Genomic DNA, 24,980 nt, shown 5'->3' with positions numbered 1-24,980 from the left:
AATGGGGGATGTGGAGGATGATGCCTTACCCCTCAAGAGAATTAACGCTGAGCATGAGAGCAGGCTGGAATTACTTGCTGCCAAACAAGACGATCTTGAGAACCGCCTTAGAAGGAACAATGTAAGATTGGTGGGAGTACCAGAAAAGGTGGAAGGGGGCAACCCCACAGAATTCTTTGAGTCCTGGATAAAAGATAAGTTTGGCGCTGAGACTCTAACTCCACTTTTTGCGCTCGAACGTGCCCATAGGGTACCTACCTGACCATTACCTCCGGGTGCACCTCCAAGACCTGTGTTTATGAAGGTACTCCATTACAGAGATCGTGATATTATCCTTAAAAAGGCCAGAGACTTGCCAGAACTTTCCTTTAATGGCCACAAGCTGTCACTATTCCCTGACTACTCCATAGAAGTGCAGAAAAAAAGAGCAAAGTTTCTGGAAGTGAAACGTCGCTTGAGGGAATATGGAGTCTCCTATTCGATGATGTACCCAGCAAAACTCAGGATAGTTGCCCTGGGATCCACCAGCTTCTTTGAGGATCCAAAGGAAGCTTCAAGATGGCTGGACAGACACGACAGACAACTACGCGAAGATAGGCAGCCACCAGATTGAAGCTGCATCGACAGATCTACTTGCAAGTATATGGGTCCTAATTAGAGCCAGTGTGTGCCTTGGTGTGTGCATGTATTAAAGCTAAATTAGGTACTATATATGTTATGCTTTCTAAGTGTTCTTATCAAAGTGTACTTTATATATACAATAAGCAATCTGGGTATAGCACTGTTTATTATATGTATACAAGCTGTAATTAATAACCGGGAAAGGAGCAGGAGGATGTGCTGCAAACGTTCCAAGTAGGATTAATAGTACAGTTTTTGTTGTACGTTGCTCTTGTTTTTCTTCTGACCTCTAGTGGCCGGTTGCCACTTCCCGCCATTCCGGGGGGCTAGCTGTCTAGCTACTGGCCTTGCTGACAGGCGGTTCGGTTTGGATCCCGAGGACCCCTAGCGGGGTGTATTTTGTCGGGGCCTGTCGGGAAGTCCAGTGCTTCTACATTTTCAGTTTAATTGTTATTAGCCTCTTTAAGGCTCAGTTTTAAGGGATATTAGGGCACACTATCACATGATCTGCAGGTATGGGGAAGAGGACTATACAGGAACTGAATAGATTAGCGGTGATGATAACTACCTATTGGTCACTAGTACTCCCCCAATGGGGGAAGGGTGTAGTTTCATATATTCTAAACTTAGACGACCATGACTAAGGCTACTTTCACACTAGCGTTCGGGGCTCCGCTTGTGAGTTCCGTTTGAAGGGCCTCACAAGCGGCCCCGAACGGATCCGTCCAGCCCTAATGCATTCTGAATGGATGCGGATCCGCTCAGAATGCATCAGTCTGGCTCCGTTTGTCCTCCGTTCCGCTCAGCAGGCGGACACCTGAACGCAGCTTGCAGCGTTCAGGTGTCCGCCTGGCCGTGCGGAGGCAAACGGATCCGTCCAGACTTACAATGTAAGTCAATGGGGACGGATCCGTTTGAAGTTGACACAGTATGGCTCAATTTTCAAACGGATCCGTCTCCCATTGACTTTCAATGTAAAGTCAAAACGGATCCGTTTGCATTATCATGAACAAAAAAAAAAATAATAATAATTTTTTTTTTTTTTTTTTTGTTCATGGTAATGCAAACGGATCCGTTCTGAACGGATCTAAGCGTTTGCATTATAGGTGCGGATCCGTCTGGGCACATACCAGACGGATCCGACCTAAACGCAGGTGTGAAAGTAGCCTAAGCCAAAAGGTTTCTTGATCTGGAATGTCAGAGGAATTAAGGAGGCTAATAAAAGAAAGGCTATAATGGAGACTCTGAAACTTTACCAGCCCCTGATATGCTGTTTGCAGGAAACGCATTTAACGTCGGACCAGACCCATATACTTAAGCCTCAATGGGCGAGTCACTGCCTTCACACCACTTACTCCACCTATGCACGGGGTGTTAGCATACTCATTCATAAGAATATAGCTTTTCAACGTATATCTGATAAGATAGATGATAATGGGTGTTATGTCTGCATATATGGTACAATTCACAACACTCCCTGCGCTATAGTTGGGGTATATATACCACCTCCGTATTCACCAGGGACCATTAGGAAAGTGCTGTCATTTCTTGCGGATATACCCACTGTTCCAACGATAATTATGGGGGATTTTAACAACATTAACATTAGACAAGATGGGCAATTCCACTCATTCACGGTCAGAGACGACATCATTTGGTAGGCTTCTGAGCGAGGCTTCTCTATTGGATCATTGGAGGCTGAGGAATCCTTATACCAAACAATATTCCTGTTATTCCAGATACATACGAATCGTTATCTAGAATAGATCTTATTTTGGGAAATGCTGAACTGGGCCGCCTCATTGAGGATAAAAAAAATACCTACCAAGACTATTATCTGACCATTCCCTAGTTTTAGCAACTGTTAATTTTTTTCCCCCATCATTGGTTAGAGGGAAATTATGGAAATTCAATCCGTTCAGGCTACCTATGCTACCTGACCTGTCGGGGAGTGGGAGAAAGGCTGAGGGAGTTTATTCATTATAACCTACCTACATCGCCTAGGTTAATAGTGTGGGATACCATGAAGGCATACTTGAGAGGGCTGCTCATAGCGGAAGTCAATGCGAAGCGCAATTAAACTAGAGTAACTGTTCAGAGGCTAGTGGTGGGGGTGGAAAAGGCAGAGGCAGAGTATGTGGAATACCCTTCCCTGGAGAACGCAACAAAATGGAAGGAAACGCAGCAAGTTCTCAATGAACGCTTGATACGTAATGCACAGAATAAATGCTTTTTTCGAAAGCAGTCATATTATGAGGAGGGGAGAGGACAGGGAGGTTATTGGCACTTATAGCTAAGGCCCAACATCCATCAGCATACATTCCTGCTCTCCGTAACTCAGCTGGGGTAATATGCACAGAAACAGATCAGATCCTAGAAGTGATGCATGAGTTTTATTCCTCTCTATATAAATCAAAAATAGATGTCGCAGATGCAGAGATTAAAGGGTTTCTAGATAGACTGCAACTCCCTTCACTATCCGAGGAGCAGCGAACCTCCTTAGATGCTCCTATAACCATAAAGGAAATGGAAGACGCCCTGGGAACTATGTCAAATAATAAGGCACCGGGTGGTGATGGACTGCCGGTTGAAATTTATAGGACTTTTGCCTCAAATGTTAAAATGTTAGAGGTTTATAAGGAAGCGCAAAGACAGGGTACACTACCTGGGTCTATGAATGAAGCTATTATTGTGGTCATCCCCAAACCTGGGAAAGATAGTATGGAGGCAGAATCATATAGGCCCATATCCTTGCTACAGGTAGATGTTAAAGTTCTAGCTAAAATATTGGCAAATAGATTAAACGTAGTGATAACCTCATTTATACATACTGATCAGGCAGGATTCATGCCTAATATGTCAACAGCTGTGAATATTAGGAGGTTATTCCTCAATATCCAGGGGTGTCAGGTCCATGCCTTGAATGTGGCGCTCGCATCCCTTAATGCGGCCAAAGCATTTGACAGCGTGGAGTGGCAATATTTGTGGCTAGTATTCCAGGAAATGGGTATAGGACCAGTATTCGCTCAATGGATTCAGTTAATGTATAATTCCCCCACAGCAAGAATTCAGTTAAACGGTAGACTTTCTAAACTTTTTAAACTGTTTAGAGGAACCAGGCAGGGATGTCCCCTGTCTCCGTTGCTGTTTGCAATGGCGATAGAGCCCCTAGCACAAGCCTTAAGGGAGGCGGTGACAGTGAAGGGACTTAGGTATGGATCATTAATGGAAAAGGTAGCGCTATATGCCAATGACCTTCTCCTGTTTTTGGATGACTGGAGTTCTTCTCTTCCAGAGGCCATGAACATTATAAATGGTTTTGGGAGGTTATCTGGTTTGACCATAAACTGGACAAAATCGGTATTGATGCCGCTATCTAACAACAATAGAGAAGCCTCCTCAACACATGCAGCAGATTTGCAAATAGTCTCCTCTTTTAAATACCCTGGCAACCAAATCTCGAACAATGTGCAGGAATATGAGAAACTTAACCTGACACCATTGTTACACAGATTTAGACAAAAAGTTCAGGCTTGGAATCGCTTGCCCCTTACTATGATCGGGCGAACAAATCTACTCAAAAAGATCTTCATGCCCCAACTTCTCTATATGTTACATAATGCCCCAATTTGGATTCCCCTCCGATTTTTCTATACTGTGAATGCCATATTCAGAGACCTAATTTGGAAAAAGGGAATACCGCGTATAAAACTGGCTGCTTTGTGTAGACCTAAAACTCAAGGAGGTTTGAGTGTCCCAGGCCCATGGATCTACTATCTGGCGGCTCAGCTGCAGCATATCAGGGGCTGGGGGGTAGATGAAGGCCTTAACACATCTGGCAGGATAGTAAAACACTGGTCCGATAATAAAAATGTATTGTCGGCTATAGAGGACGGTACATTTTTGGATATTGGGAAACATGTTGGCTTACTCAATACTATACACAAGGTGTGGCGGAAGGCCAAAACGGTAGTGGGGCTCAGTGGATACACTCAACTCACTCCCATTTGGCCCAACCATACATATAAAGAATTTAATAAAATAGAAAACGCTCGGATGTGGGGGGGGGGGGGGGGGGGGGAATTTTGGGCTTAACCGTATGCATCAGCTATTCGAGAACGGATCTCTTAAAGAGTTTGCGCAGTTACAAAAAGTATATTCTCTACCCAAAAGTCAGTTCTATCTCTATTTGCAGCTCCGACCCGCGATACAGACACAGGAGCAAATTGAAAAGATAGCACCGGCTAATAAGAATTCAATTCTGGATCTTACTAGTTCATAAGGGAGTTCCAGTGGTGTCATCTCTCTACATTATAAAGTTCTACTAGAGGTGCAACTCAAAAAACATCCTTTAGTGTTATATGATAAATGGAAGGAGGATATTCCTGGTCTAACTGTAGAACAATGGGAAGTGGTACTGGAGGAGTTTTCGGCAGTGGCGGTGAGTGAGGCCCATAGAGTTTCCCAGCTCTTCCTATTACACAGGGTCTATAGAACTCCGGTTTTACTGAAGAAAATGGGATATAGGGAAGACGATAATTGCCCAAGATGTGGAACGCCAAATGCTAATCTAATCCACCTTATGTGGAACTGTCCCAGACTTAGACGATACTGGAAAGAGATTGTCGTTTTATTACAGCAAGTATTTGATATGCAGATAGGTCAGTCAGCAATTTTCTGTGTATTGGGGTATGTTAGAACGCTGCAAGGGTCTCCTGAAATACAACTTGCAATCCTCACAAGATACAGGTACGTCACTACCTAAAAAAGAGCTGACATCCCACCTACTATCCTCCTTAACCCTACCTTACCTTTGAAATTTGAATCCCTCCTCGCTCAACAGAAACCGCCTAAAAAGGTGTGATCAACCCTTAATAAAGAACTACTATCATCACCCGTAGATATAACCTACTTTATCATCCAGGCATGGGAATCTGACTTGGGTTGGAAATTCACACCTGAGGAACTTCAGAGGCTCTTTTTAGCACCTAAACAAGCCTCCAAATGTGTAAGAATGCATTAAAATAGTTATAAGATATTAGTCAGATGGCACCTTACCCCAGTATTACTACATAAATACAATCCTAAATACGGTCCCTGCTGTTGGAGATGCCGCCAACATACAGTATGGGAACGTACTTCTGGTTTTGCCCTCTTATTAAACCATACTGGTCCTCTATTTTAGAACAAATCAACCAAATCACTGGACTAACTTTCCCTCCTATTTCAGAAATTTGTTTACTACACCTCTTTCCAGATAAAATCTCTAAAAATACTCTCGTATTAACGAGACAGCTTCTTGCCGCAGCTAGAATTTTAATCCCTATGTTATGGAAAGTTCGTACACCTCCAACCCTAGCACAATGGACCGAAAAAGTAGACTCCTTATACCGATTAGAAGAATTGGTTAGTTGGGAAAATAAATGTCATTCTTTATACAAATCCTTCTGGAACCCTTGGGCTCAATATAGACACTTCACCACTTAACACCCCCCCCCCCCCTTCTTCTCCATACTAATCATATTGTTTATCTCATCTCCATACCCTCTCGCGCGTCCTATCTTCTACAACATGAACTCTCGCATCTAACTTTACTCAACATGGCTTCTTATTTATATTTATATTAAAATCACAGGAGTCGATCCATTGACCTTTCAAGGACCACTCAGACGTTAATGTTTGTCGGCAGGACTACACTCCCCCCCCCCCCCCCCCCACCCCACCCCCAGTACCTAACTCCCCCCCCCCCTCCTTTTCTCTTTATTGCTTTCATTTCGACCACATGTGACATATCTGGCCACATCTTTATATACATGACTGAGCAGGCCAGATGTAACCTTAGGCGACGTGTGCTATAGTACATGTAAACCATTTCAACAGGATATTCTATGAAGTGTCGTCTCACTGTTATACAACTGTTTATGCCTTTTAATTCTACATTAGGTGTCTAAATGCAATAGAGATACATTGTAATGTATTATTGATAAAACTAATAAAAAGAGTTTTGAAAGAAAGAAATCCACTACAAAAAAAAGCTAAGAAATTCTAATTTTGAAAATAGTGAATTTTTTTTGTGCATAAAGGTAAAAGGTATCAACTCAAATTCACCAGGAACATGAAGTACAATGTGTCACGAGAAAACAATCTCTGAATGGCTTGGATAAGTAAAAGCGTTCCAAAGTTATTACCACATAAAGTGACACATGTCAGATTTGAAAAAAAGGGGCTCCGGCATTTGGTCCAAACTGTTGCTTGAAGGGGTTACAAGTCTGCAGAAACAATTGACGTGCTGCGGATTTCAAAATCAGCACCACAGGTCAATTTCTGCACAAAAACAGTATGCAAAGTGTAAATGAGATTTTCAAATTTAATTCACTTTCCTGGTACTGTATTACGCTGCAATTTTCCTGCGTGAAAACCAGTGTGCAAAAACGCACGTTATCCACAACTTGTGCGGGTAGCCTAATAGGCAGATTACTTGAGGGAAATAATGGAGCACAAGAGCAGAATAATACAATCCTAGTGGCTGACATTTGGAATGTCCGCAAAATACCAGTGCCGTTTTTGGCCTTGGATTTTGTTATTAGAGAAAGCATGGGCTGTCGCAGTGCTCTAAAGACCACCAGACCACTCACCCTTCGACTTCACTGGGATTCTGTCACATCTGCTTCTCACAAATATTCATTAAAGGCTTCACTTCGCCTTGCCATCCTTGAATACATAACTTGGCAACTTTCTCTACAGGTGAAACTCGAAAAATTAGAATATCGTGCAAAGTTCATTTATTTCAGTAATGCAACTAAAAAGGTGAAACTAACATATGAGATAGACTCATTACATGCAAAGCGAGATATTTCAAGCCTTTATTTGGTATAATTTGGATGATTATGGCTTACTGCTTATGAAACCCCAAAGTCACAATTTTAAGGTACCCTTTGCTCAGGGGGTATGGATTAATTAGCTGACTAGAGTGTGACACTTTGAGCCTAGAATATTGAACCTTTTCACAAAATTCTAATTTTAAGCTGCATTAATGCAATTCCTTTTAAGTTGCATTACTGAAATAAATGGACTTTTGCACGATATTCTAATTTTTCGAGTTTCACCTGTATATGCTGAAAGAGCTGACCGTACAGATAAGATAGAAGTTGGTCAAACTGACCGATATCCGCAAGTTCAACCAACTTTTATCTTATTGTTGGCCTAACCCCTTGTATTTGGCTCCTAAAGCTTGTATTAGACCAGCAGATGTCTTGTACTGTAGATAAAGATTATAGATAGAAGATTTTGCGACTTTATAGCTACCAAAAATGTGTTTATTACATAGAATGATCGTTAGCACTTTTGCTCGTTAATCATTTGCTACAAAGTACTGTACCTTGTAGTACGACACCTCTATGTGATCTGTAAGCGAGTAGACGACTCCATATTATATGAACGGATCTGGGACCGAGGAACAATAATTTTTTAGCAGGGTGAAAGATCAAAATTGGCGAGAAACAAGCGTCATTTAATCGCATTAACAACATTAGGAACGATACTCGCTCCGTCTAATATAGGCTTAACTCTCCCTTAACAAATAATATTGGGGGTGAGACTGATCGGGTTTATTAACGACAGGTGGGCTACTGTATTTCTGGAAGAAAGCAACCATGTTTTTCTAATCCAGGATAACCCCTTCAAATGTAATACCGTAGTTCTCAGAGGACGTATATGGTAACATTGGTAATGGAAAACCTGGTGACAGATCTTTTAACCGGTTTAGCTCCATGCACTTTATAAGAGAAATTTTGCTTATTTTCAGGTGGCTGCAAAGTGTTACCAGAAAGGTGGTGCTATAGAAAAAGAGAAGCTTGCGTTTGCCAATGAAGAAGTATTAAGTCTGCAGACAAGGAAAGGAAATGCAAAGTAGGCACAAATATATTCTGTTTCATAAAGATACGGGGGGAGGGGGGGGGGTTCACACCCTGCACTACAGAATTCTGTCTTCAAAAAGTCGCAAAATAGGGCTTATGTGACTTTTTGAAATCACTTTCGCATTGCATTTTTACACCACTTACTCCAGTTTTGAAAAGTAGGTAGGAAACTGGTTGTGGTTAGTTATGTAAATGAGATCCAATCCAGATTTGGCCGCATTCGCACAAGCGTATTGAAATCCGTCAGTATTCTGGCTCTGGAACACGAAGGCATTCCTGGTGATATACCATCAGTATTGCTTCAGTATTTCATCAGAATTTACATGTGTATTTGTTCCTCCCTGCATTTTTTATGCACTCCCATAGACTGTAATGTGTGTGTTTGGAAACAAATAAGCACAAAACTTGCGCATGCTGTGGATTTTAAATACTGACTGAAATTATATGCCCATGTGAATAGCCCTATGCATTAACATTACCAGTGGATTCCTGTATATAACATCTGGCCCATATACGGATTGCAAATACCCTTGTGTGAAAGCGTCCTTTATCATTGGGAGTCTCAAAAATAAGTCCGAACGTCACCCTAGCTCTTAGGTGGTGACATTTGTAGACCGAAGTGTTAGGTTTAAAGATGCACCAAATTTAACAAACAACCTGCACTGTTTGATAAATTTGGCGCAAAGTACGCCAACGTAGACTCAAGCAAAACTGACTTCAATTATAACCCTGATGATAAATTCCACCAATAGACTGCTTTTCTGGTTATTTAGCAATTTAAATGTCATCTTGCACAACTTTTTTTTCGGACTCGCAGAGTAAAACCATTGGAGTACTTACAGCTTGCCAAGACTTACCTGGAATGCAGGGAACCAAAACTGGCCATTAAATGTCTGATAAAGGCCAAAGAATTTACCCTCTGTGCAGAGCTTTGCAAGCAGCTGGAAAAGGTACAACAGTTTTCTTGTTGTTAGAAGGATGCATATATCTGTAGAACAATTTTAGTGTAATGTATTAAAGGGTTTCTGTCACCAGAATGAACCCTATTAAACTAGCTGAGATTAGCGATGTGCTAATGTCAGCTGAACCTAACTAGCCTATTCCTACTTTTATCTATGCCCCAGTTACTCCAGAAATATAACTTTTATAATATGCTAATTAGCCTCTAGGAGCAGGGGGTGGGGCGTTGCCCCTGCTCCTAGATGCTCTGTTCTCCCACCTCTGGCCATGCCCTGCTACACTAGATTGACAGGGCCAGGCAGTGTTGGTCTCCTACTACCGGCCCTGTCTGCCGTGTAAATCTTGCGCCTGCACCGTCTCATTCAGTATTCGGCACAGTGAGTGATGGGCGCTCGCCGGCTTCCTCACTGTGCCTGCGCCGAATACTGAATGCAGCGAGATTTCCCCAGCGCACAGGGCCGGCAGTTGGAGGTTAAGGCTGCCTGGCCCTGTCAATCTAGTGTAGCAGGTCGTGGCCAGATGTGGGAGAACGGAGCCTCTAGGAGCAGGGGCAACGCCCCCCCTGCACCTAGAGGCTAATTAGCATATTATAAAAGTTATATTTCTGGAGTAACGGGAGCATAGATAAAAGTTGGAATAGGCTAGTTAGGTTCAGCTGACATAAGTACATTGCTAATGTCAGCTAGTTTAATAGGGTTAATTCACTCTTTTAAGCTGTTTTACAGTGTATTGTGAAATATATGCTGTACTTGAGCGCTGAAATTCATCCTTGTTATAATTGTATGTTTTTAGTTCGGCCTAAAACGTAAATGATAATTCTGTTAAAACATGTGGATCTCAGTAATTATAATTATCCAATCCCTGGCCTCAGTTGTTGTTGTTGGCTGCACAATACATTAAGCATCTCTGCTGAAGCCAATGATTGGCGGCTGAACCCCCGAACCGTCTTTCTCGGCAGATCCTTACTTCCCCTCTGTCGGCAGGTGATCTCCACCGATGCCAGCCTGGCAGGTTGGGGGGCAGACTTCGGGTCTCTCACAGCCCAGGGTCAGTGGTCGATACGGGAGAGCTCCCTGCAAATCAATATCCTGGAGCTCATGGCCATTTAACTCTGTCCTGTTGGACTCACCTCCTCCATGGTCATCCTGTCCTGATTCAGACGGAGACAACTCCACTGCAGTTGCTTATTTGAACCACCAGGGGGGCTCTAGAAGTGTGGCAGTCCTGAAGGAAGCCTCTCGCATCCTGCGGTGGGCAGAGGGACACGTTCCCGCTCTCTCTGCTGTCTACGTCCCCCAAGTCGACAATTGGGCAGCCGACTTCCTCACTCACCAATGTCTCAACCCGGGCGAGTGGTCTCTCCATCCAGAGGTGTTTCAACAGCTCTGTCAGTGTTGGGGAATCCCAGACATGGATCTTTTCGCCTCCCGTCTGATTCACCAACTTCTGCTTTACGTCGCCAGGTCTCGGGATCCTCAGGCTCTTGAGGTAGACGCCTTGGTGCTCCCGTGGTCCCAATTTAGTCTCCTGTATCTCTTCCCTCCTCTTCCGCTTCTTCCTCGGGTACTCAAACGCCTCAAAATGGATCGGGTCTGGCGATATTGGTGGCTCCGGACTTGCCCTGCAGGGCGTAGTACGCATATCTCGTCTTCCTACTTGCCGACACCCCATGGCCGCTACCACTGCGCCCCGACCTCCTTTTGCCAGGTCCGCTGTTCCACCCGAGTATACCTCGGCTTCATTTAATGGCGTGGCTGTTGAAGCCGCGGTCCTGAGGTTCCGCGGCCTCTCCGAGTCAGTCATCCAGACCATGCTTCATGCATGTAAACCCCAGTCGGCCAGGATTTACCATCGTACCTGGAAGGCTTATTTTGCCTGGTGTGAATTTGGTGAGGTTGACTCCAATCATAGTGTTAAAACACCTCAAAGAAGATCAAGAGAAATGGGAGGTCCCTAGATCTAAATTTCAAGTGTCATAGTAAAGGTTCTGAACACTCATGCCCATAATAGCCAGTAACCTTATCATACTGTAGTACCCAACACCAACCCACACATTAATCCCATGCTGCCCAATGTCCATTATGTCAGGAAGTACTTGCTGGTGTTACTATTAATATGAGGCACATGGCTTTATCAATTTAGACCTCTATTTGCTTCACATTAATAGTAAGTACCTCCTCACATAATGGGCAATTGATACTTTGCAAAAAGTAAAAATAAATAAATACTCACACGTCAACCCCATGCAATTACTTAATCTAATAAAATATCCCATACTATTTAACCCAACTGTAAACACCATAAAAATAAAAAAATATACCAGCATCATCTTTTTTTTATCACCTCACAACCCCAAAACAGTTAAATAAAAAAAGGATCAAAAAGTCTCAGGAAAAAGAATGAACCCCCAAGTAGCTCAGTTGCCAGAAAAATAAAAGTTACGGCTCTCAGAAACAACGCACACGAAGCACAAAAAAAGAAGAATTTTTATATTTTTTTAAAATGAGTTAAACATAGTAAAAAAAAAACATATCAACATGTAATTGGTGTGATAGAACTGATCCACGTTCAAATGTCATTATTACCAAACTGAACACTGTAAACACAAAGCCCTAAAAACAATTCACCTAATGTACTCCAAAATGGCGCCATTAAAAATACAACTGGCACCTTACACAACATGCCCTCATACAGCTATGTCAATATGGGGGGGGGGGGAGAATTAAAGCATTTGAAATGCAGATTTAAAAAAATTAATAAAAATTGCCTTACAGTGTTGATAATCTTCTGGGCAACGCTACATGCACCATATTAACCGCACAAAGGCAATCTCTAGTGAGCCTTAATCCGAAGTCGCTTCGTTCAAGACTTCGGAATAATACTGTACAGAGATTCTTCTCCTTACAGTATTAGAATTATGGGCTCCGATGAGCCGAAGTTATTTATTCACAAAGTCGTGTGTGACTTCGTTGAACAACTTCAGTAGTTGATAAGTGGAAAACCACTTTAAAACTTGAATTCGAACTCTGCTTTGGTTCTGAGGTACTTCGAACTCTAAATCGTTTTAAAACTAATAGGTTATTCCAGTACTAAGATACTGATGACCTATCCTAAAGATAGGTCATTAATATCAGATCAGTGCGGGTCCGAGTCCTGGAATCCTCGCTGATCAGCCGTTTGAAGAGGTTGCAGCGTTTGTCTGAGAGCTGGTGCTTATTTACTGTTTAACTGCGCTCTGTCTAGTTTGTAGCCGTGGTGCAGTGTAATTACAACTATTCGTCCAATTCAAGTGAATAAATGGATTTTTGTACTATCCTTTTCTCGTTGGATACATTGGGGGATACAGCACCATGGGTATATGCCCAGATGCCACTAGGAGGCTGACACTAGAAAGGAAAAGTGTTGGCTCCACCCAGATAGGATATACCCTCTGCAAATACACTAAATTAAGCAGTTGGTACTAAAGCAGTATGAGCACCAAAAACCAGAGCGAAAAGTGAAGCCAAAATGTCCTAAACCAGAAGGAGGACCAATATCGAAGAGTCCCAGGAAACCCGGTAAACCTAACGAAGAGAAAAAACAACAAGGGTGGGATCTGTGTCCCGCAATGCATCCAACGAGAAAAGGATTTTACGGTAAGTACAAAAAACAATTTTTCTCGTGAATGGCATTCGGGACACAGCACCATGGGATGTCCCAAAGCAGTCCCCGAGGGTGGGAAGAAACCGCCATGCAAAAAACCTAGCACACAGCCGCTTGTAGAGCCTTGCGACCCAAACTGGCATCAGCAGAGGCCAAGGAATGGATGTGGTAAAACATGAATAAAATGTGAACTGATGCCCCGGTGGCGACCTTGCAGACCTGGGAGGCAGAGGCCAGACCGCCCAGGATGCCCTAGTGGAGTGAGCGGTCAATCGGAAAGGGGGATCACGACCCTTACCCTAAACCCTTACATGAGCCCTCAGGGACGACAAAGAGAGAGTCAGAATGACGGAAGGACTCCATTAACTGGAGACACAGCCGGAGCGGCCGAACCACATGCAGACGGTGGAGAGACCACTCTCTGGAATGAGAGGGGTTGGGACAGAATGAAGGCAGGACAATCTCCTCATTAATGTGGAAGAAAGAGACCACCTTGGGAAGAAAGGAGGGAAATGGGCGCAGAACAGCCTTGTCTGAAACAAATGCGGTCACTGGGAGCAGGCAGTTCCGAGAACAGCCCGATGAAGGCCCCCGGCGGCTGTTCTCGGAACTGCCTGCTCCCGGTGACCGCATTTGATTTCAGACCGGCTCGCGGCACAGGTAAGGGCTTACCTGTGCATCGCCGGACTTGAGTCAAGATGGCAGCCCACATGTGTTCGTTGGCGAACACTGCGAATTGGCGATTACTGCATCTAAGACCAGATTCAAATCCCATGGTTCCACCGAAGAACGGAAAGGAGAGACACGATGAGCCACCCCCGGAAGGAAGGTTTTCACTTGGGAACGAGAAGCCAAGGGCCTTGGGAAAAGAACAGATAAGGCAGAGACCTGACCTTTGAGGGAGGCCAGGCGGAGACCTTTCTCAAGGCCAGCCTGAAAAAAGGCAAGAATCCAATGGACAGAAAAAAGGAGAGGGTGAACCTCCATGATTGCACATGGTTTGGAAAGAAGAAATGCATGAGGAGGAAAGCTCTTGACAGAGCTTAAGAGGACCTGCTGAGAAGAATTGCAGAAAATCCCCAAATCCAGATGTTCAAACCTTGTGGCATCATACCAAAGAAGACTGGAGGCTGTAATCGCTGAGAAAGATGCTTCAACTAAGTTTTTCCTTTTCAATAAATTAGCAAGATTTTTGAACATTCTGTTTTCACTTCGTCATTATGAGGTATTGACCTCAGACTGGGCAGAAGGTTCACCTTCCAACAAGACAATAACCCTAAGCACATGGCCAAGACAACACATGAGTGGCCAAGGGACAACTCTGTGAATGTCCTTGAGTGACCCAGCCAGAGCCCTGAGTTGAACCCAATTGAACATCTCTGGAGAGACCTGAAAATGGTGTCTATTGACGAGCCCCATCCAACCTGACAGAGCTTGATAGGCTCTGCAGAGAAGAATGACAGAAAATCCCTGAATACAAGTGTGCAAATCTTGTGGTATCATTCCCAAGAAGACTGGAGGCTGTAATCGCTGCCAAAGGTGCTTCAACTAAGTACTGAGTAAAGGGTCTGAATACTTATTGTCACTGTTACTTATGTCAAAATTTTTGTTTTTCCTTTTCAATAAATTAGCAAAGATTTCTGCATTCTGTTTTCACATTGCCGTTATGGAGCATTGAGGGCAGAATGATGGGGAAAAACCTTTTTTAATTTTTTTATTTCAGCACAAGGCTGCAGCATAACAAATGTAAAAAAAAAAGTGAAAGGGTCTGAAGACTTTCGGAATGCATTATAATATAGCTCCTAACCCCACCTCATCATCATGACATGCTTTTACAGAGCATTAAGTACCATTGATCTGTAATAGGACATCACAGAGCCTTAGTGGGTTAAAAGATTTGTCAGACAAGTAACTAATACATTTCTCTATTAAATCATTTTTCATTTAAAATGATTTTTAAAACTGCTTCTTTATCTAAATATATTTTTGTTACATACTTGTTGTGGCGCCCCCTGTCGTACTTTTTTGTTCCCTCTCAGAACCACCTAATAAGAGGAATTTATCAAAGACCAGCATCGTACGCTGGTCTATGTTATCCCCTGCTCATCCAGTTTCACATATTTATACTGAGGTGCATGCCTCTTCATAAATTAGGTGCATCCTCCAGCAGTCCATGCGTTTGGGTGGTATAGATTTTAGTCTTCTTTTACGCCATAAAATTGGCGTAAAAGAGGAGAAGTATGCCATGCGCACTGGCTCCTCTCTTGCCATTCCCACTTTTCAGGAAAGTGGCAAGGGCAGTAGAGAAATGCCAATTGGGACAAAATTTGTCGCCAGTGGTGTTAAAAAAAAAAAAAAAGGTCAAATACAAAATCAAAAAAACACCAGGAAGCACCAGAAGAAATATGCGATAGCAATTTGTGGATACAGAATGTGTTTAGTAAATGATTATAATTAAAAACATATGTTTTACGTAGTCTAACAGTAAATTAACCCTTTCAGAAAGAGATCCAGTTTTAGTTTTAACCTTTTCATTTTTTCCTTCCCACCTTCCGAGAGCCATTAAATCTTTTACTTTTCTGCTCACATATGAGCGCGAATCTATTGTTTAAAAAAAAACTTTTAAACCAACAAAATTTTCTTTGCATCATCATATTCTGAAACCCATCCACAGAGCTGTGTGAGGGCTTGTTTTTCTGCAGGGCAGATCGTATTTTCTTTTAGTAGCATTTTGGGCTACATATGATATCCGTTAAATTTTTTTCAGAAGGGAAGGTGATTAAATACCAGCGATTCAGACATTTTCAGTTGCAGCATTACCAATAATGTTTATCTTTTATATGTGAAATTCGGAAAGGGAGTTGATTTGAATTTTTAATACTTTTTGTTTTTATCTTTTAAAAACAATTTGCTTTAATTTTTGTCACCCTAGAGGACATGATCATAAGATTGCTCAATCTGTTATACCGTAGACTGCAATAGTTTATTATTGCAGTCTATGGAAATTCTGTGGTTTGCCTATTAAGCACAGGCAGAGCTTATTAGGCAGTTACAATTCCAGAACTGGGAGCCTTCTTAAGACCCCAGGCTGCCATAGCAGCTTATCAGCTTTCTGTGATTTGACCTCAGGCTGCCCAGATGACATTGTCACTATTGATGGCAGCATCTAAGGGTTAAACTTGGTGGGTGTCTGCTGTATGAGACTGAATATCCTTTGTGGCACTGCTAGGTCAGTCTTAAAACAGTGAATTTTTTTTTAGCAGAGCTGTAGATAGAGTAGGTCGTCTTTAGTATCGGTTTGACAAGATGCAAACTAATGTTGCCGCTAACCAGGAGCCCTATGACATCCATCTATCTAATATCTGTCTCTCCATCTATCTGTTTGTCAGTCGATGATGTCTCATTTCCATTTCATTCTCATTGATCTTCTTGTAGTTGATGAATATGGGCAGTGTATGACCACTTTTTGATGGTTTTATTTTGGGACTGTTTGCTACTATTTATTTGGTTTTGCTTCAATCATTTCTTAAGTTGTCAAATTTTGTGCTATAAAACTTCCTTTGTTTCTGTTATTTTATTGTGTTTTTACTGTTGTGTGTGTGGGGAAGACCACAGTAGACAGTACTATACAGGGCTTCCTCCAGCCTAGGACCAGCTCTGAGCTTCCATAGACACAATAGGAGAGGATATACAACTGCAAAGTGTCCACAAAAGCTTAATGGAATTCCCCATAATTTCTAAAATTGTGGTTTGTCTATATGTCGATCACTATATAGAGATACACAAAATGCTGTGCTTAAAGGCCCCTTTACATGGCCTGATATAGCAAGCGATTTTTGAGAAGGAAGCATTCCTTCCCGACAATCTCCTGCTCGTCAGTGGAAGGGAAAGCTGCATTTACATGCAGCGATCTCCTTCATAGTATAGAGAGGAACGATCCCTAATCATTTACTCTTTTACAGAATCATTGTTTGCTGGCAGCAGAGTGTTTGGAAATAAAACGAGCATAGAGTGCTGTAAAGACTGCTTGATCTGTTGCTGGCAAACAATTTAGATCTCCGCATGAACAATCTTGTTACCCATTGAACAAGCGTTTTGCCGCACCTTTACACAGCAAATTATCGCTAATGTGCGTTCGTACAAACGCTCGTTAGCGATAATCTGTCTAAAGGGGCCTTAAAAGTCACAATAGATGGCTACAAATGTCTCCTTGACATTTTGGATGCTATTATTTTAACCCTGGTGTTTGTTACTGGATTTGTGCAGTTAAAAACCTTACAAAACTGATTGCAACTAAAATTTAATGTTGTTTAAAAAAATTAAAACATTGGAAATTGTATTGGGGACATGCAATTAATTTATATGCAACCTTCCATGTGAATGTTTTATTCATTTTCCCCAGACCTTACCATTTTTGAGCAGCTGACGCAATATTTTGAACTAAACATTTTTTTGTATGTTGCAGACCAAGGATGCAGCAGTCTTTTACAAAAAAGCACAAAACAATAAAGCTGCTGCTCAACTGTATGAACAGATTGGAGAATTTGATGCAGCACTGAACTTGTATTACCGTGACAAGATGTTTGAAGAAGCTGCTGATGCTATGCAGAGGTGCCAAGTTAATTTCATTTAACGTTTAACTTCATTGAAAATATCATTTTGCATTACAATGTTTTTATTACCTCTAACTGTTGGTATATTCTGTGTTTTCAGGTATCGACAGATGCATCCTAATACACCATTACAAATCGGGGAAAGGCAGTTCTATTTAGAAGCTGCTGCAGATTGCTTCAAACAAAATAAACTTAAGAAAATGAATGAAATGCTTTCCAAACTAGATGTTGAAGACCAGTTGGTTTTCCTTAAGAATCGGAAATGTTGGATGGAGGCAGCTGAATTACTTAAGAGTAAAGGTAGAAGTGAAGAAGCAGCATCTCTACTAAGAAAACATGGCATGTTGTTAGAAGCAGCAGACCTGACAACAAAGAAAAAATTTCGAGCATCGTGTCTGCTTGCAGCAGCTCGTCGCCACATAGCAAATGACGAAGACCCTGGTAAAGTTCTTTCAGACGCACTGCAACTTTTACTTGAAACAAACCAAGATGTTGACACTGCAGAAGCCACACTGCTTCAAGGAATTTTGGAAGGAGATTTTAAAAAAATCGAAAGCGCATTCTTTTACTTTAAGACATCTTCTCACCATGCTGGTGTTGTGGAGGCATTGTTTCAAGCTTCAATCTGTGATGAGTCCAACCCATCACTGCTGACTTTGGCATCTTATGGTATAGAGTCTCTGATAACATTGATAAAAGCTCTTGAGGAGACTAAAAACAATGCAGACCGGGAGGCAGTGAAAACTTGTCTCGAGTTCTATGGTGTTGTACAAACTGATGAACAAAATTGCTCTATTCTTCAGCATGAGGGGCCCAGGTTTTCTATTATACAAACAGAAGAGATTAAGATTGACACAGAGCTCAAATGTGTGAAATTGCTGCTGCAAGAACATTTTTTAAAGTGGTTGCTTGAGATTTCTGGAAAGATTGTTGTAAATTCTTATCCAGAAATATGCTCTCGGTACATTGCAGGATTAGAATGTACAGATGAGAAGTGCCAAGATTTGCATCAGCCTTTACAACACTCTGATTTATGGAAAATTTTGAGGACTAAAACAAAATTAGTAACCATTTGTGGATTGTTACTTGAAGCAAAAGACCTTTCAAAAGAATATTCTGAAGAGCTTAATGAAATTGTAAATCTTCATGGCTACAACTACTGCAATTCCCTTTTAAGCTTAGTTTTCTCTAAACATTTTCATCTTCGGATCCTTTCAGAAAACCCAAAATTATGCCGAGAAGTACTGCTCAGATTTCCATTTGCAGGGAAGACTATGCTTAATGCTTTTCTTAGATCACTTTTGAAAGAGGATAACGTACATAGAAGGGAATCTACTGACCTTTGGCTAAAAATAATGCAGATCTGTAGCATAGCATCTAGGTTTCCAGATGGTCTACAGCTTTTCCTCGAAGAAGAGGAGAGACAATTTGAGAAGGAGTATGAAATCCAGAAGATTAATGATTCACGTGGAGAGGGAAGCCGGAAAAAATTTATAGAGGGCAGATATGGTATGCTGAAGCCTGATACAACGTGTCCCTTACCAAAAATGACTCACATCCATTTCTTTCGCCTTCTACAAACTTCATTACAGCAGCTCTATCAATACAGAAACCCAGAGAGTTGCGCAAGATATTTTTTCAGGTTCATGAATTTGCTGGTCAAGAAATGTGTTATGCCACTGATTCCAAACATTGGAAACACCATGATGTTGTTTGAATTCCAGTTCATGCTGTGTTGTGCTGTACTCATGAGGTTTGGAAAAGAAACCAGAGTTGTGCTTCCAAAAAGCTACATTTCCATCCTCCAATATTGGGAATACATGTTTGGAAAGAAAACGAGCATGAAAGATACATACTCCATCTTGTTTGAATATAAAACAAAAGATGTTTGGCAACTTACCAAATACTTCAGACGTCATATTTCCTATCTTGCCAAAGTTCTTACTGGTGATGAGAAAGAAGAGTTCAATGTCTTTGTAGATGCATTTAGTGATGTGGATTACATTTCTTCAGGAGAAGCTGAAAGAACACTGGTATTTTGGTTAGTGATGATGGTAAATCTTAATGGTGTCCTTCCTGAATGGGCAAAACCTATGCTTACAAGGCATATTCCAGAGATCCAAAGTAAGTTGAACTCTATAAGAGATGAGTTCCAATCAAAAGTACCGCATAGGCTATTTTATGTTGTCAGTAAGCTTAACACAGCTGATAAAACTGAAGATCTGGTTTCCTTGCTTCAGGATCTGCTAGAAGATCGTGATGCCGAACGCTTGGTAGAGTGCTCATGGAGATGGGATCTTATCTATGGCAAAGGACAAGTAAGAGGAATCTTTTTTGGTGACAAATTCCGATTTAAAAAACTTTCTTATGTTCCTCACAGTGTACATGATAATAAAGCCAGTTCCATAGTAAATGAGCAAGAGGACTTTGAGGAAGAGAAGGTTGATTTGGTGGCAGCTGTTGCAGCTGATGTACACAAGCAAAAGGCTGTACGCCAGGCTGTATATACTGTATTCCTTGTCGTATGGATAAGTATGAAATGGAAAAAGGCTTACAGACGTATGCTAAAATGTGAGACGGAAGAATCCATTCCAGATCACTTCAAAATTGCAAATGTCGACAGAACTCAGTGTGACTTGTGTGGGGTGAAATTTTTACAAACTAGAACCCTCACTCATCAAGTTGAAATTGAAGAAGACCTGGGAGATGTTTCAAGTCCAGCTGTGGAAATTCCAAGCCTACCAGGGATTAATGAAGTGTATGAAAATCACATTGTTCTAGAGAAACATAAACATCAAATGAATGACTACAATGCATACCTTCAATTTTTCAAACTGGAAGTGGTTTCCACAATCTGCCAAGGAAAGTCTCTTATAGAGACCATGGGACAGACTTCAGGAAAGAAACTGACATCAAGAGAGGAACTCCACTTGGAACAAACTAAAATCGAGAACAAAATAAAAGTAATTGTTGATTTGATTGAAGACATCTATGAGAAAAAGATCTGGTCTGAGGGTAAAGTGCCACTATATATTTTTAACCTTTTTTATATTTATGTGCGTGAATGTGTACCAAATGTTTACTATGTCATTAACCCTTTCGCTACCAGTGCCAAACATGGTGCCCGCTCGCACATGCAGCGGGCGTCATGGTCGGCAGGTCTCTGCTGTTTCAAGTGACAGAGACCTGCCGCTAATTGCCGCGTAATTAAAGTCTTTAGATGCCGTGATCAAGTGAGATCACAGCATCAGAAGTGTCAAAAACCTACGGCCAATTCGGTAATTGTTTTGAATGCTCTGAGTTTCGCTGACATAAGATATGAACAATAGACAGTAATAAACTCATTTTAAAAATACATGATTGTTCAAAATGAAAAAAAAAAAAAAAAAGATTTTATAGGCTCATATATGAGCTTCAAAATCATTACAAAAAATATATAAAAAAAAAGTAAAATTAGAAATTTTTTTAATCAGCCCCCTTTCCGTATAATAATAAAAAAAATAACAAAAAATATAAACCTCATGGGTATCACCACGACCGAAAATGCCTGTACTATTAAAATATAACAATATTTTTTCAATACGGTGAATGGTATAACGGAAAAAGGGTAAAAATTGCCAATTTGCTATTTTTTTCATTGCTTCTCTTACCCCCAAAAATGTGATCAAAAAGTCAAACTCACTCCAAAATGGTAACAATAAAAACTACAGATTGTCACACAGAAAATTAGCCCTCACACAGCTAAGTAGATATAGCTTGTAAGGGATCAGCTTTTTTTCAGGGGTCATTCTCACAATTATGTCCACAACAGCCGGATCGCAGGTCCAAACGTCAGGTTTATTTTCCCAACAGCCAAACAAAAATAACAAAACAAACCCCTTGACTGTCTGGGTTCCAACTAAACAGGAATAATCCTACCTCACTTATAGCACCGTTCACACACGATACCAACATGCAGCTTTCTTAGCCAGTACTCCAGCACTTCCAGGCTGTAACAAAGTCCAGTACCTTTGGGGGATTGTGGCCCCGAATTCTGCCTGACTCTGGCTTAGCAACCGTCAATTCCCAGACCTCGCGGAGTCCCCCAAAGTTCAGGCTTGATGACTGACGGGGAAGACCTGGAAACTCCTGCCATGAATCTCCCCTAGCAGCCATGAGGCCCATCATTACCTCACATACCCCCTCAGCTTCCAAAAGTCTTTTCTCCGCCACGAAAGCCGATTTTTCTGAGATGCTGTTTGAGACCTCATCAGCCAGCTCATCCCTTGACTTCTGTATCGCTCAGAAACTGCAAGTTCCTCTTGAAGTTGGAGAATTTCCGCTTCTATTTGTGACTCTAGATCTTCCAGTTCATTCATCTCTTTCTAAGTCTCCTCCTTTGACTCCTCTGGAGCTTTCTCCAGTTGCTCCTCTGGAGCTTTCTCCAGTTGCTCTGCAAGACCAGCTAGTCCCTTCTCTAGTGTATCTAGGGACAAAAAACATCTTCAGGTTTGTAGCTGTACTGTCCTGGCAGGTCATTTACCACAGCCTGGGTATGAGTCTCAGGCACTAGGCTGACGTCTCCCCACTTAACTCTCGTCATGTCAGAAACAACTGTTATCTGGTCGCTACTAGTAACCACCTCAACTTTGCAAGACTTCGACCTGGTAGCTTCCCTCTATGAGTTGCTAATGGTCACAGCGCATACTTCACCTATGCTGCTCATGTCATTGTTAACGCTGACCTCTAGGGGCACTGACGAGTTAATTTCTACCTGGGACATTACCTTATTGACCATAGGACATTGTGGAGACTGCTTATCCACCTCTGGCACGTGTGGCACACCCTCCAGGACTGGCCCCTTTTTTTGCTCTTTAACCAGAGTAGGACTGCTCCCCTCTGTGCTCACAATATTGATCAACCCTTCTGCCTTTTTTATAATTTTTCCTCCAGGGGGCGCTATTTCCCCAACCACATCCTGCAACAGAAAAGGGATGTCATGATCATCACCTATTTCAAAAGACGTCACATTTTCATTTGGCACTTTATCAGCACTATTGTTTCTAATGGTCTCACTTCATTTAAAGGGCTAGAAACCACTTCTGCAGGAGTTTCACCACTAGCTGCAGAAGTGTTTCCCCACAGTCCCCATACCAAAAGGAAACCACGGCCCCACTTCACCTCATGTATGAGCACCTTAAAATCAAGTTCACATCTTTTGCAAAAATCCACATTGTCATTATGCCGTTCAAGTAACTAGACACTTTCACTTTGCATCTTATTTGCACCCTTGTTCTCAATGTGCAGCTCCTTCACATTATCATTTAAAGGGACAGGTACAGGTTCTGCAGAAGTGTCTCTATTACTCAAAACTTTCAAGCATAAGGGAAAATTACGGCCCACCATTCCCTCCTATATGAGCGTATTTGTAACATCAGGTTCACAAGTCCCAGTTCTCACTGGAGACTCTCCCTCAGTGAGAACCACCTGATAGTCCGTATTATCCACATAATTGTCCTGAACATTTAACATTCTATCAGTCTCTCGGCTGCTATCATGTTACCTCTTACCCGGACTAGCATGGGTTCTCTGACTTTCACCACCCCAAATCTAGCTTTGATCACAGGCTCTTTGGGCGACCCAGAAACCTTCTCCCCTGCAGGTTCCTGCGAGGGAGTAACTGCAACAGGCTTATCCGCCTGTTCAGACACGGAGTTTTTCCCAATGTCATACACTACCGAGACAGTTGCTCGCCTCGGTGATTTTTCAGTCACTGACCCAGACGGTTTCCACTGCGGCCGGCTCATCATCACTGGTACTGCCACAAAACTATTAACAGGAACAGTCTTACCGCCTGACGTTGTGAATTCGTTAGTCTCGGGAGACAAAGAAATTCCCAGGGCGTCTCTACCAAGTTCACCAGCCTTCTCTTGGTTCCTGGTATCCCGAACACAGGCAGAGTCCTTACCGCAACCATTGCCACCAGAAACAGCATGGCCTGGGGTCCCGACTTTTCCTGGACGGTCACTCCAGCCGCACCCTTTAGAACTCTGTGCACAGTCGCAGATAATATAGGAACTCTAGAAAACCACACTTCTTGTCTTCCCGACAGTTGCCCTTGGCAATGGCATATATTTGCTTTTCCACCGGAACTCCGACCGCAGAACGTGAAGTACTCTCGCCGTACCAAACTGCACGGAGCCATAGTCAGTTATAAAGGTAAGCGACACATTAGTTGTCTCTGGCCCTCTTTTCACAAAGTGCAGAATTTCGGGCAGGACCCGAGACACTTGCTGGCGGGAGTCTAGTATAACCCCCAGCGGGATCCCCCCAATCACCATCTCACAGGACTTTTCCCACGGGCTCCACCATTTTGTAGCCATTTTGACGGGTCAATTTCTTTTACTGTGCTTTTGGCCCTTTAAATCCCTGCACAGCTTTCACCTCAGAAAAAAAAGTCCAGATTAACACCAGCAGTTTTCCAGCAGCACCTGCTCCAGCGAACTCGCAGGCTTCCGGACTTTTAAATCACAGCAACACAGCAATTCCTTGGCAACATTCAGCAGCACCTGCTCTTTTCCATCAGGTCATTGCCCCTAGCAACCTGCTGTTATTGCCCGCATCCTCCACCAAATGTAAGGGTTCAGCTCTTTTTCGGGGGTCATTCTCACAATTATGTCCACAACAGCCAAACAAAAATAATAAAACAAACCCCTTGCCTGTCTGGGCTCTAACTAAACAGGAATAAGCCTACCTCACTTATAGCACCGTTCACACACGATACCAACATGTAGCTTTCTTAGCCAGTACTCCAGCACTTCCAGGCTGTAACAAAGTCCAGTACCTTTGGGGGATTGTGGCCCAGAAGTCTGCCTGACTCTGGCCTAGTGACCGTCCATTCCCAGACCTCGCGGAGTTCAGGCTAACACCTAGCCCCGTGGCCCCTCAGCCAGCCCGCCTGAGACCACCCTTCCAGAGGCTCTAGCAGGGCCTCTGTTGCACCTAGACTCTCTCTCTTGACTGACAGTCTGGGCTGGGCCATTATCCCAGACTGATTGTGGCACCTGGTGCTGGCTCAGAATTGATGACTGACGGGGAAGACCTGGAAACTCCTGCCATGAATCTCCCCTAGCAGCCATGAGGCCGTCACTACCTCACAAGCTATAAAAAAAAGTTATAGGGGCCAGAATATGGTGATGTAAAAAAAATTTTTTTATTTTTTTTAAAGTTTACATTTATTTTCTCGCTC

At 42.4% G+C, this 24,980-nt stretch overlaps 1 protein-coding gene across 2 annotated transcripts in view; it reads left to right on the top strand.

Annotated features, from left to right (window-relative positions):
* The window catches only part of TRANK1 (tetratricopeptide repeat and ankyrin repeat containing 1), a 169,680-nt gene that overhangs the window by 128,467 nt on the left and 16,233 nt on the right, over positions 1 to 24,980 (top strand). For both annotated transcript variants that reach the window (XM_040433409.1, XM_040433410.1), the window contains 4 exons: positions 8,426 to 8,529; positions 9,355 to 9,487; positions 17,605 to 17,750; positions 17,853 to 20,767. In XM_040433409.1, coding sequence (XP_040289343.1) covers positions 8,426 to 8,529; positions 9,355 to 9,487; positions 17,605 to 17,750; positions 17,853 to 20,767 — 3,298 coding nt within the window. The remainder of the gene's footprint in view (positions 1 to 8,425; positions 8,530 to 9,354; positions 9,488 to 17,604; positions 17,751 to 17,852; positions 20,768 to 24,980) is intronic.

Source organism: Bufo bufo, chromosome 5 (genome assembly GCF_905171765.1).
Source record: "Bufo bufo chromosome 5, aBufBuf1.1, whole genome shotgun sequence".
Classification (NCBI taxonomy): domain Eukaryota; kingdom Metazoa; phylum Chordata; class Amphibia; order Anura; family Bufonidae; genus Bufo; species Bufo bufo.
Note: the sequence above shows the minus strand (reverse complement) of the source record. Positions and strands in the feature narration are given on the sequence as shown.